The 12237-nt window shown below is 55.7% G+C and overlaps 2 protein-coding genes across 4 annotated transcripts; both read left to right on the top strand.

Annotated features, from left to right (window-relative positions):
• Window positions 1-93: 93 nt before the first annotated feature.
• MRPL55 (mitochondrial ribosomal protein L55) lies at window positions 94-3230 on the top strand. Of its 3 annotated transcripts, none has more exons than XM_030445550.1 (4): window positions 94-185; window positions 1815-1914; window positions 2037-2199; window positions 3050-3230. In XM_030445550.1, exons 2-4 carry the CDS (start codon window positions 1889-1891, stop codon window positions 3191-3193), a joined length of 333 nt encoding a protein of 110 aa, XP_030301410.1. In that variant the 5' UTR covers window positions 94-185; window positions 1815-1888; the 3' UTR covers window positions 3194-3230. The 3 variants fall into 3 exon arrangements, with proteins under 3 accessions (XP_030301410.1, XP_030301412.1, XP_030301411.1); XM_030445552.1 differs by having other exon boundaries at window positions 96-185; window positions 1846-1914; XM_030445551.1 differs by having other exon boundaries at window positions 96-185; window positions 1835-1914.
• Window positions 3231-4076: 846 nt separating this feature from the next.
• Window positions 4077-11516, top strand: C2H1orf35 (chromosome 2 C1orf35 homolog). Its single transcript, XM_030445368.1, has 9 exons — window positions 4077-4127; window positions 5675-5816; window positions 5957-6110; window positions 7690-7735; window positions 7853-7935; window positions 8075-8147; window positions 9298-9377; window positions 9671-9811; window positions 10651-11516. The coding sequence occupies exons 2-9, from the start codon at window positions 5723-5725 to the stop codon at window positions 10913-10915; spliced, it is 936 nt and encodes a 311-aa protein (XP_030301228.1). The 5' UTR covers window positions 4077-4127; window positions 5675-5722; the 3' UTR covers window positions 10916-11516.
• The last annotated feature ends 721 nt before the right edge of the window (window positions 11517-12237 follow it).

Genomic DNA, 12237 nt, shown 5'->3' with positions numbered 1-12237 from the left:
GGGGGGGTCTGAGGGGATGAGGGGAGGGGAGGTGGGGAAGGGGGGATCGTTCCCAGCAGCCCCCGCGCTCCCGCCGCCGCCGCGCGCCGTGACGTCACGGGGAGGGGGCGGAGCGAAGAGGGCGTGGTCACGTGAGCGGAGGGCGGCGGACTCAACCACAGCAGAAGGGAGGAGGGGGGGGAGCGGTCAGTGAGGGGGCGGCAGCGCTGAGCAGTGAGGGGGGATGGGGAGGGATATGGGGGTGCTGAGGGATATTGGGGTGCTGGGGGATATGGGGGTGCTGAGGGGGAAGGGATATGGGGGTGCTGAGGGTCGTGGTGGAGGTTGAGGGGGGGGGGCGGACTCAGCGCCATGATGGAGGAGGGAGCAAAACCCCCGTGAAGGGAGGGGGTGAACCATTGCGGGGCTGGGGGGGGATGTGGTGGGTCAGACCATGATGGAGGGGAGGGGGAGAGGCATGGAGTGAGGAGGGGGCTGAACCATGGTGGGGGAGAGGGGGGAGACAGCAAGGGGATGAACCATGGCACAGGGGGGGGGGGAACAACATGGTAGGACTGTACCATGGCTTGGGGGGGGGGACACCATGGTAGGGCTGAACCATGGCATGAGCAAGGGGGGGAGCCACCTTAGGGTTGAACCATGGGATTGTGGGGGGGTGGACATGATGGGGATGAACCATGTCATGGGTGGGGGGGGACACACCATGGTGGGACTGTACCATGTCATGGGTGGGGGGAGCCAATGTAGGGATGAACCATGGCACGGGGGGGGGGGAAACAACATGGTAGGGCTGTACCATGGCTTGGGTGGGGGGGGACACCATGGTAGGGCTGCACCATGTCACGAGTGGGGGGTACCCACACCATGGTAGGGCTGAACCATGGCATGAGCAAGGGGGGGAGCCACCTTAGGGTTGAACCATGGGATTGTGGGGGGGTGGACATGATGGGGATGAACCATGTCATGGGAGGGGGAGGACACACCATGGTGGGACTGTACCATGTCATGGGTGGGGGGAGCCAATGTAGGGCTGTACCATGGCACGGGTGTGGGGGGGGACACAACATGGTAGGGCTGTACCATGTCATGGGTGGGGGGGTGGACATGATGGGCCTGAACCATGTCATGGGTGGGGGGGACCCACACCATGGTAGGGCTGAACCATGTCATGAGTGGGGGGGACACACCCACACCATGGTGGGGCTGAACCATGGCATGGGCAAGGGGGGAGCCACCTTAGGGTTGAACCATAGCACTGCGGGGGGAGGGAAATGGACGTGATGGGGCTGAACCATGTCATAGGTGGGGGGGGACACCAGGGTAGGGCGGTACCATGTCATGGGTGGGGGAGTGGACATGATGGGGCTGAACCATGTCATGGGTGGGGGGAGCCATAGGTTGGGGGGGGGACATTATGGGGCTGAACCATGTCATGGGTGGGGGGAGCCATAGGTGTGTGTGTGGGGGGACATTATAGGGCTGAACCATGTCATGAGTGGGGGGAGCCATAGGTTGGGGGGGGGACATTATGGGGCTGAACCATGTCATGGGTGGGGGGAGCCATAGGTTGGGGGGGGACATTATGGGGCTGAACCATGTCATGAGTGGGGGGAAGGGGTTGTGTGTGGGGGGTGTATGTGTGTGGGGGATGCCATGGTGGGGCTGAACCATTAGAGGGTGGGGGGAGGCATCATGGTACTGAAGGATGCCTCATGGAGCTGATCCATGCTGGGGAGGTGCCCTGCAAAGCCATGCTGTGGTGGGGGCTGTCACCCCCTTCTCCATCCATCCATCCATCCATCAATCCATCTCAGAAGAAGCCCTTCTCCCTTGGGCTGTCCCCAGGAATTTACCTCTTGAGGAGGATCCATCCTTTAGCTGCCCTAAGATGGCGGCCGCAAGGCGGGCGCTGAGGTGAGCGTGTGGGGGGGAGGCTGTGTTCACCCCCTGAAAGAATGGTTGAGGGTTTATTTTACCCACCATGAGGTTCTTTGGCATGGCAGATCCCTTCCCTTTCCCTCTTCCCTCATGCCCAGGCTGCTGCCGCCTTTCACCACCTCCTCCCGCCACAACTCCAACCGCGCCGCCATCTCCCACCTCCACCGGCAGCTCTACGGCCGCCTCTACCCTGTCCTCCTGGTGAAAACCGACGGCTCCACCGTCCACCTGCGCTACAAAGAGCCCAAGAGGATCCTGATGGTGAGGAGGAGCAGCTTCGGGAGGGTTTCCTCGAGGATTGGGGGGCTTCCTCGAGGATTTTCCTCACCCTGAGTCCCTTCAGGGCTCCTCAGTTCTGTGAAGGATCTTGAGGTGCTGGAGCAGACCCAGAGAAGGGCAGTGAAGTGGTGATGGGATTCTGGTGCTGGAGAGCATCCAGGCAGGAATGGAGCTGGGAATTTGGGTGGAGAGGAAGGTGAACGTGAGCCAGCAGTGTGCCCAGGTGGCCAAAAAGGGCATCCTGGGCTGGCTCAGGAACAGCGTGGCCAGCAGGTCCAGGGAAGGGATTCTGCCCCTGTGCTCAGCTCTGGTGAGGCCACAGCTTGAGTCCTGTGTCCAGTTCTGGGCCCCTCAGCTCAGGAAGGAGATTGAGGTCCTGGAGCAGGTCCAGAGAAGAGCAAGGAGGCTGTGAAGGGATCCAGCAGAATTCCTGTGAGGAAGGGCTGAGGGAGCTGTGGGTGTTGAGGCTGGAGAAGAGGAGGCTCAGGGGAGACCTCATCACTCTCTACAACTCCCTGAAAGGAGGTTGGAGCCAGGGGGGGGTTGGGCTCTTTTCCCAGGCAACTCTCAGCAAGACAAGAGGGCAGGGTCTCAAGTTGTGCCAGGGGAGGTTTAGGTTGGAGATGAGGAAGAAATTCTTTGCAGAGAGGGTGATCAGACATTGGAATGGGCTGCCCAGGGAGGGGGTGGATTCTCCATCCCTGGAGACATTTAAAAAGAGACTGGATGTGGCACTGAGTGCCGTGGGTTGGGAACCACGGGGGGAGTGGATCAGGGGTTGGACTTGGTGATCCCAGAGCTCCTTTCCAACCCGGATGCTCCTGTGTTCCAGCTGCCCCTGGACAGCAGCACTCTGCCTGAGGAGGAGCGCAAAGCACGGCTGAGGAGGCACTTCCCCAGCAAGATAAAGGCTGAGGAGGAGGAGACCTTCGACAGCATCGACATGGGCACCTACAAGAAGTTCTGGAAGAAGTGAAGGCCTGAAATAAAAAAATTACCGAGTTTGTCCACCCGCTGTGCTGGGTCTTTTGTGGTTTGGGTTTTTTTTTTGTGTGTGTGGCTGAGGTGGCAATGCTGGGAGCTTTGCACTTGGGTCACACCAACCCCAGGCAATGCTCCAGGACTGGGACAGAGCAGCTGCGAAGTGCCCCATGGGAAAGGACCCATGGGGAGTGTTGGCCAACAGCAGCTGAACATCAGTCAGGGTGTGCCCAGGTGGCCAAGAAGGCCACCAGCATCCTGGCTTGTGTCAGCACTGCTGTGGCCAGCAGGAGCAGGGCAGGGACTGTCCCTTTGTGCTGCACCTCAAATCCTGGGGTCAGTTCTGGGTCCCTGAGGAGCAGAAGGACATTGAGGGGCTGGAGAGTGTCCAGAGAAGGGAATGGAGCTGGGGAAGGGTCTGGAGCAGAAATCAGGAGCAGCTGAGGGAGCTGGGGGTGTTGATCCTGGAGCAGAGGAGGCTCAGGGGAGACCTTCTGGCTCTCTGCAACCCCCTGAGAGGAGGTTGGAGCCAGGGGGGGTTTGGGCTCTGCTCCCAAGGAAGAAGTGATGGGACAAGAGGAACTTTTGGCCTCAAGTTGTGCCAGGGGAGGTTTAGGTTGGAGCTGGGGAACAATTTCTCCCAGAAAAGGGTTCTCAGGGCCTGAGATGGACTCATCCCTGGAGGGGTTTCCAAGCCCTGGAGATGTGGTGCTGAGGGACACGGGGCAGCGGTGTCCTTGGCTGTGCGCACAGCCGGACTCCATCATCTTCAACCTTTTTCCCAACTATCCCAAATTTTACATTCCCTTTCTTTCCTCTCCCCTTTTCCTCACTTCGCGGTGGTACCGCCCGCCTCAGCCACCCCCCCCCCATTCCCTCCGCAGTGGTAGCGCCCGGGAGTGAGCGCGGGGCCCGGAGCGGTGCGGGAGGTGCGTGAAGGGACATTGGGGGGGGGGGGGGGGGGTGCGGGTCTCTGTGTGTCCCCCCAGCTTTGCAGCCGCTTCCTCCTCCCCTCAGGGCTCTGAAACCCCCTCACACAGCTTCATCCACCCCCCCTGATCCCTGCAACCCCCCCTGGGCCCTGTCACCCTCCCCCCCGGGCTCTGTCACCCCTCTCAACCTCAGCCCCCCCCCCCCAAGGTACTTCAGTTCCTCTTCCAGGCCCCCCTAAACCTTTGCAACCCCTCTTTGATCCCCCCCCCAATCCAGGCCGTGCACCACCACCCCTCCCCAAGTTGTTCAACCCCCCTAATGTGCTATTCCCCCCCTTACTCTGCTACCCCTAACCCTAACCCCTACTCTGTTACCCCCCCAAACTCTTCACCCCCCCCACTGTGCTACCCCCTCCCCTCAAAAGAATTTGTTCAGTGCCCCCAAACTCTGCTACCCCCCCCCCCAACTTTGCCACCCCCCCAAGATATTCAACCCCACCCTGAAAACTCCGCCACCCCCTCCCCAAACTGTTCATCCCCCCCCAAACTCTGCCACACACCCCCCAAATTGTGCAACCCCCCTCCCAAGACTGTACCCCCCTTCTCAGGCTTTGCACCCCCCCCCCCCCCCAGACATCACTATTCCCCTGTTCACATCCCCACACCCTGCCCAGATTTTGGGGGACACCCCGCCAGCACTGGGAGGGGTCTGCATTTGGTTACCCCACACCTCCAGGGTCTCCTCCACCCTTCACAGAGGAGCTGCCTGGTGGTGATGGTGATGGTGGTGATGGTGGTGATGGTGATAGTGGTGATCATGATGGTGGTGATATTGGTGATGATGATGATGGTGATGGTGATGGGATGGTGGTGGTGGTGATATTGGTGATGGTGGTAGTGATGATGACAGTGGTGATGATGGTGATGGCGGGATGGTGGTGATATTGGTGATGGTGATGATGATGGTGATAATGATGGTGGTGATGGTGAAATGGTGGTGATATTGGTGATGGTGATGAAGGTGGTGGTGATGGTTGTGATGGTGGTGATATTGGTGATGGTGGTGGTGACATTGGTGATGGTGATGATGATGGTGGTGGTGATATTGGTGATGGTGGTAGTGATGACAGTGGTGATGATGGTGATGGCGGGATGGTGGTGATATTGGTGATGGTGATGATGGTGGTGATGATGGTGGTGATGGTGAAATGGTGGTGATATTGGTGATGGTGATGAAGGTGGTGGTGATGGTTGTGATGGTGGTGATATTGGTGATGGTGGTGGTGACATTGGTGATGGTGATGATGATGGTGGTGGTGATAGTGGTGATGGTGGTAGTGATAGTAATGATGATGATGATGATGGTAGTGATGGTGATAGTGGTGATGGTGGTGATATTGGTGATGGTAATGATGGTAGTGATGGTGGTGGTGATGATGGTAGTGATGGTGGTGGTGGTGATACTGGTATTGGTGATGGTGATGATGATGGTGATATTGGTGATGATGATGGTGCAGTTATCCCAACGTCTGATCCCTTTGCAGGTGGTACCAACCCCCCCTCCCCTCAACACCACCCTGGGGTTCAGCACCATGTTTGGGTCATCCCGAGGGGGGGTCCGTGGGGGGCAGGACCAGTTCAACTGGGAGGATGTCAAGACAGACAAACAACGTGAGAACTACCTGGGTAAGAGCTGACACCCCCCCCCCTCACCTCCTTCCTCCCTGTCCCCGTTTTGGGGTGAAAATGGAGTTTTTTTGGGGTGCGAGGATTACATTTTAGGGTTTTTTTCGGGGGGGTGGGGGTGTTTTTCTGGCTTCCTCCAGGGAACTCCTTGATGGCACCAGTGGGACGGTGGCAGAAGGGGAAGGACCTGACCTGGTATGCCAAGGGCAAGAAGGAGATGGCCCCAAATTTGTCCCGTGAGGAGGAGTTGGCTGCTGTCCGGCTGGCCGAGCAGGAGGCCATGATGGCAGCACTGTGAGTCTGCACCCCCCAGCACAGGAAAGAGGAAGGGGGGGTGGGTTATAAAACATCAACCCCCAAATCACAGATCTGTGAAATCCTCTTGGCTGGGGAAGAAGTTTTAGGATGATGGAATCCAACTGTGCACCCAGACAAGGACACTGCTGCCCCGTGTCCCTCAGCACCACATCTCCAGGGCTTGGAAACCCCTCCAGGGATGAGTCCATCTCAGGCCCTGAGAACCCTTTCCAGAGGGAAGTTGTTCCCCAGCTCCAACCTAAACCTCCCCTGGCACAACTTGAGGCCAAAAGTTCCTCTTGTCCCATCACTTCTTCCTTGGGAGCAGAGCCCAAACCCCCCCTGGCTCCAACCTCCTCTCAGGGGGTTGCAGAGAGCCAGAAGGTCTCCCCTCAGCCTCCTCTGCTCCAGGATCAACACCCCCAGCTCCCTCAGCTGCTCCTGATTTCTGCTCCAGACCCTTCCCCAGCTCCATTCCCTTCTCTGGACACTCTCCAGCCCCTCAATGTCCTTCTGCTCCTCAGGGACCCAGAACTGACCCCAGGATTTGAGGTGCAGCACAAGGGGACAGTCCCTGCCCTGCTCCTGCTGGCCACAGCAGTGCTGACACAAGCCAGGATGCTGGTGGCCTTCTTGGCCACCTGGGCACACCCTGTCTGATGTTCAGCTGCTGTTGGCCAACACCCCCATGGGTCCTTTCCCATGGGACACTTCCCAGCTGCTCTGTCCCAATCCTGGAGCATTGCCTGGGGTTGGTGTGACCCAAGTGCAGGATCCCAATAATTGACTTTGTTGAATGTCATACAGTTGGCTTCATCCCATCCCTCCAGCCTGTCCAGATCCTTCTCTAGATCCTCATCCCATCCCTCCAGCCTGTCCAGATGCCTCTTTATCCTCATCCCATCCCTCCAACCTCTCCAGATCCCTCTCTAGATCCTCATCCCATGAATCCGACCTGTCCAGATCTCTCTGTAGAGCCTCATCCCATCCCTCTACCCTGTCCAGATCCTGTAGAGCCTCATCCCATCCCTCTAACCTGTCCAGATCCTTCTGTAGATCCTCATCCCATCCCTCCAACCTGTCCAGGTCCCTCTTCAGCCTCATCCCATCACTCCAGCCTGTCCAGATCCTTCTGTAGATCCTCATCCCATCCCTCCAACCTGTCCAGATCCCTCTCTAGATCCTCACCCCAAGAATCCAACCTCTCCAGGTCTCTCTGTAGATCCTCATCCCATCCCTCCAACCTGTCCAGGTCCCTCTTCAGCCTCATCCCATCACTCCAGCCTGTCCAGATCCTTCTGTAGATCCTCATCCCATCCCTCCAACCTGTCCAGATCCCTCTCTAGATCCTCACCCCAAGAATCCAACCTCTCCAGGTCTCTCTGTAGATCTTTATCCCATCACTCCAACCTGTCCAGATCCCTCTGTAGAGCCTCATCCCATTAATCCAACCTGTCCAAATCCCTCTTTAGCCTCATCCCATCATTCCAAACTCTCCAGGTCCCTCTGCAGACCCATTCCCACCCAACTTGGTGTCACCTGCAAACTGACCGAGCGGCTGCTTCTCTCTTTATAGTGGCTACAAGAACGTGAAGAGGCAGCCCACAGTCCTCAGCAAGGAGGTAAGAGGGGGCACCACGTGTCCCCACGCCACTGACCCACGCAGATGTGTGTGTGTGGGGTGTGTCCCCTCTGTTTTTTGGGGACACACAGGCAGGATGCTCCTTGTCCCCTCCCAGGACCTGGCTGAGGTGTGCAAGCGCGACGGCACCGAGCGGGATGAGAAGGACGTGGATCGAGTGGTGGGGTTGGGCAGCTCCAGGTACTGCAGATGGGGTGTCCCACACCTCAGCACCCCATTTCAGGGCAATTAGATCTTTTTTAATTATTCTTTTACCTTTTTAAAATTTTTTTTGGTGGTTTTATTTAATTACCTGACTCGTGGCTGTGTCTCTCCCCAGTGGCAGTGCCGGGCGGGTGATCCTCTCCAAGGAGGACAAGGAGGTGGCCAAGTTGGGGCTCTCTGTCTTCACGGTATGAAGTCTTCCTCTTGAGGTTTAAAAAACAAAAAAAGATGGAAAAAAAGGAAAATTTCATAGAAAAATAAAATGGGTTGGGTTGGAAGGGACCTTAAATATCATCCAGTTCCAACCCCCTGCATGGGCAGGGACACCTCCTACAAGACCAGATTGCTCCAAGCCCCATCCAACCTCATCTTCAACATTTCCAGGGATGGGGCAGCCACAGCTTCCCTGGACAACCTGTTCCAGGGTCTCACCACCCTTAAATTAAAGAATTTCTCCCAAATGTCCAACCTCAATCTCCCCTTTCTCTCCAAGTTTTAACCCATTTCCCTTCTCCTCTCCCTGTGTCCAAAGCCCTCCCCCAGCTTTCTTTGGAGCCCCTTCAGATATTGGAAGGTTGCTCTGAGCTCACCTGGGAGCCTCCTCTTCTCCAGGCTGAACAACCCCAATCCCTCAGCCTGGCTTCCCAGGGAGGTGCTCAGCCCTCTGAGCATTTCAGTGGCTCTGCTCTGGACACCTTCCAGGAGCTCTGTGTCCTTCTGGTGTTGGGGACTCCAGAACTGGACCCAGCACTGCAGGGGGGGGCTCAGCAGAGCAGAGCAGAGGGGGAGAATCCCCTCCCTGTGCTGCTGTCTGTGCTTCTGCTGATGCCCCCAGGACCTGGTTGGTTTCTGGGCTCCAAGCACACACTGAGGGCTCAGGTTGAGCTTCTGCTCCACCCCCACCTCCAAGTCCTTCTCCTCAGGGCTGCCCTCAGCCTTTACTCCTCCAAATTTAGTTAAAATCTTTAGCTAAAAGCAAAAGCAGTGGTTGTAGCCCCGAGATCTGCAGGAGCTCCCAAGTGCCCTGTTTGCCCAGTGTTAATTTGTGGGGTTTTAATTTGGAAGGAGCTCTTGGGGGTATTTTAATTTGATTTCCAAATTTAATTTCAATTTAGTTTGAAATTTTTCTCCAAATGAAATTTGGTTTTTACTTAATTTTAGGGTTTTTTTCCCCCAATCTAATTTAATTTGTGCTTCTTTGTAATTCATTTTCAAATTAAATTTAATTTTAACTTTGATTTCCAAGTTAAATTTACTTTTTAAAGTGAGAAAATCCCTTTTTCTTCTGTGACCTCTGGGCTCACAGACTCACTCCATGTTTTTCCTCCTCTTCCCTAGCACCAGAAAGTCTCCAGCAGTCCTGATATGTCTGGCTCCAAGAAAAAGCAGGAGAAGGAGGAGAAGGTGGAGGAGAAAAGGTGAGGACAGGAAGTTTTGGTGGGAAACCTCCAGAAATGGCCTTTTTTGAGGGGAGGAATGTTGTGCAAAATGCTTCTCTGGCTCCATTTGGCATCAAGCTTGTTCTGCATCTGCCTGAATCACCCCCAAAACCTCTGCTTTGTCCTCAAAACTTTGTAGGTTTTTTTGTTTTGCTGGAGGCTGCTCCTTGTCTTGTGGGATGCACATGGAGGGAAGGATGGGGATGAGTTTTCTGAGGAGCTGTTGGGATGCAGGGAGCAGGGATCCTCACTGCTTGATCTCTTCCTTGCAGACCAGAGACCAGCAAGAAATCCAAAAAGGAGAAAAAAAAGAAGAAAAAGAAGAAACATAAGAAAGAGAAGAGGAAGGACAAGCATCACAAGAGGGATGCTTCTCCATCATCCTCTGATTCATCTCCAGACCGGGACGAGAGGTGGGATGGGTTGGGATGAAGGAGGTGGGGACATCATGGAAGGATTTAGGAGAACCACGTGCTCATGGCTGGCATCAAGAATCACAGAATCATAGAACTGGCTGGGTTGGAAGGGACCTCAGAGATCATCAAGTCCAACCCTTGATCCACTACTGCTGCAGTTCCCAGCCCATGGCACTGAGTGCCACATCCAGTCTCTTTTGAAATATCTCCAGACATGGAGAATCCACTACTTCCCTGGGCAGCCCATTCCAATGCCTGATCACCCTCTCCAGAAAGAAATTCTTTCTAATGTCCAACCTAAACCTCCCCTGGCACAACTTGAGACCCTGCCCTCTTGTCTTGCTGAGAGTTGCCTGGGAAAAGAGCCCAACCCCCCCCCTGGCTCCAACCTCCTTTCAGGGAGTTGTAGAGAGTGATGAGGTCTCCCCTGAGCCTCCTCTTCTCCAGCCTCAACACCCCCAGCTCCCTCAGCCCTTCCTCACAGGAATTCTGCTGGATCCCTTCACAGCCTCCTTGCTCTTCTCTGGACCTGCTCCAGCACCTCAATCTCCTTCTGGAGCTGAGGGGCCCAGAACTGGACACAGGACTCAAGCTGTGGCCTCACCAGAGCTGAGCACAGGGGCAGAATCCCTTCCCTGGACCTGCTGGCCACGCTGTTCCTGATCCAGCCCAGGATGCCATTGGCCTTCTTGGCCACCTGGGCACACTGCTGGCTCCTGTTCAGCTTCCTGTCAATATGCCCCTGCCTTGCCTAAATCCCTTTTTTCATCCCCAAAATCAGCTCGGTGGCCTCCCCAGTGTCTCCCGACCTCACTTTCCCCTCCATCCCTGTGCAGGCACCACCGCAGGAAAACCCAACAGCGCTCGGACACCTCTGCTCGGCGTCGGCACCACACGGATTCCTCTGCCAGCAGCCGGGATTCGGGCAGGAGCCCAACACCACGTCCAGCCCGGAGGCGGAGCCGCAGCCGGAACCGGAACCAGAGCCGGAGCCGGGACGGTCGGGGTCGGCACAAGGGGAGGAGGAGGAGTAGGAGTAGGAGTCGATCCCCTCCATCCCGTGGGGTCAGGCAACGCCACGACACGGATTCGGAGGACTGAGAAAAAGCCTGGGGTGGGGGTTTTTTGGGGAGTTTTGTTTTGTTTTTTTTTTGTTTTCAGAGAGATCTCACAGAGGTTATAGATCTATTTTTTATTAAATTAACTGAAAAGCCAGAGTTGCCAGGGGCTGGGGAAGGGCCGTGCTTGGTTGTCCCTTCCCTGCCCACAGGGATCTCAGCCTGGATTGAGCTCAGAGGAGACAGTGGGGTGGATGCTGGGGATGCTGCAGCTGCCTGGGGTTTGTGTCAAGAGACTTTGGATGCAGTTCTTATTAAGAGTGTTATTATAATGGGGTTTTTAATACCTTTTTTCAGTGCTCTCAAGCAACTGCCAGCTGAGTTTCTTTGTTAGGAACTTTTATTTCTTTAGCTGGAGGAGAGGTTCTTTGTTAAAATGACTTCACACTGGTTTGGGTTGGAAGGGACCTTAAAGATCATCTCATTCCAACCCCTGCATGAGCAGGGACACCTCCCACCAGCCCAGGTTGCTCCAAGCCCCATCCAACCTGGATTTAAACACTTCCAGGGATGGGGCAGCCACAGTTTTCCTTAAACCTTCCCTGACTTTCATCAGCTGCAAAATAAAACCTGGAGTTTTCACATTGCTGGGAGGGTTTTGCATTTTGGACCTGATGTTTCTGTGATGCTTTTATCAAGTTCTTTCTCCACAGTTCTCTGCTCTCTGGGGGGTGATGGTTAAATCCATGGTGCTCTTCATGAGGCTGTGGCTGCTTTCCAAGGACCACAGGTTTTCTCCAAAGGGTGATGGGTGCTCTCCATAGGGTGAGGGGGTGCCAGGTGCTCCCCATGGGGCATCCCAAACCCCAAACCCCACTGCACAACCCCTTGGGACCCTCAGGAGAGGGCCTGATCTGCCTCCAGGTGACATTGACCCTAAAAAACTTTTTATTTTCAGGGAGTCTCATGCAGGAGCTGCTGTATCCTTGCTGGGACACGAAGCAGAGGTGGTTCCATCATCCCCCCAAACTCCATGGGGGTGGAATAAATCACCACAGGGATGTCCATGCCATGGGGTGACTGGGAAGTGTCCCCACGTGTCCCCTGCATGAAGATGGAGCAGCTCATTTCCCAGGGATGAGTGCATTCCTAGCCCAAATTTGAGGAAAAAATCAGAGGGAGGGGTGTTCATGGCTCAAGCAGCTGTGGCTGAGGGTGGTGGGTGTTCCTTTGGGTTGAGAAATGGCCTTTTTGGGTTAAAAAACCAAAAAACAAACCAACAAACTGGCTTTTTTAAGCCAAACCCCTGAAGTAATTCCTCAGCTGATGGGAAGGAGATGGATGGGGCTGGGATGTCTCCCATGG

Source organism: Calypte anna, chromosome 2, assembly GCF_003957555.1.
Source record: "Calypte anna isolate BGI_N300 chromosome 2, bCalAnn1_v1.p, whole genome shotgun sequence".
In the NCBI taxonomy this organism is placed as follows: domain Eukaryota; kingdom Metazoa; phylum Chordata; class Aves; order Apodiformes; family Trochilidae; genus Calypte; species Calypte anna.
This window is presented reverse-complemented; position numbering and strand designations above follow the sequence as displayed.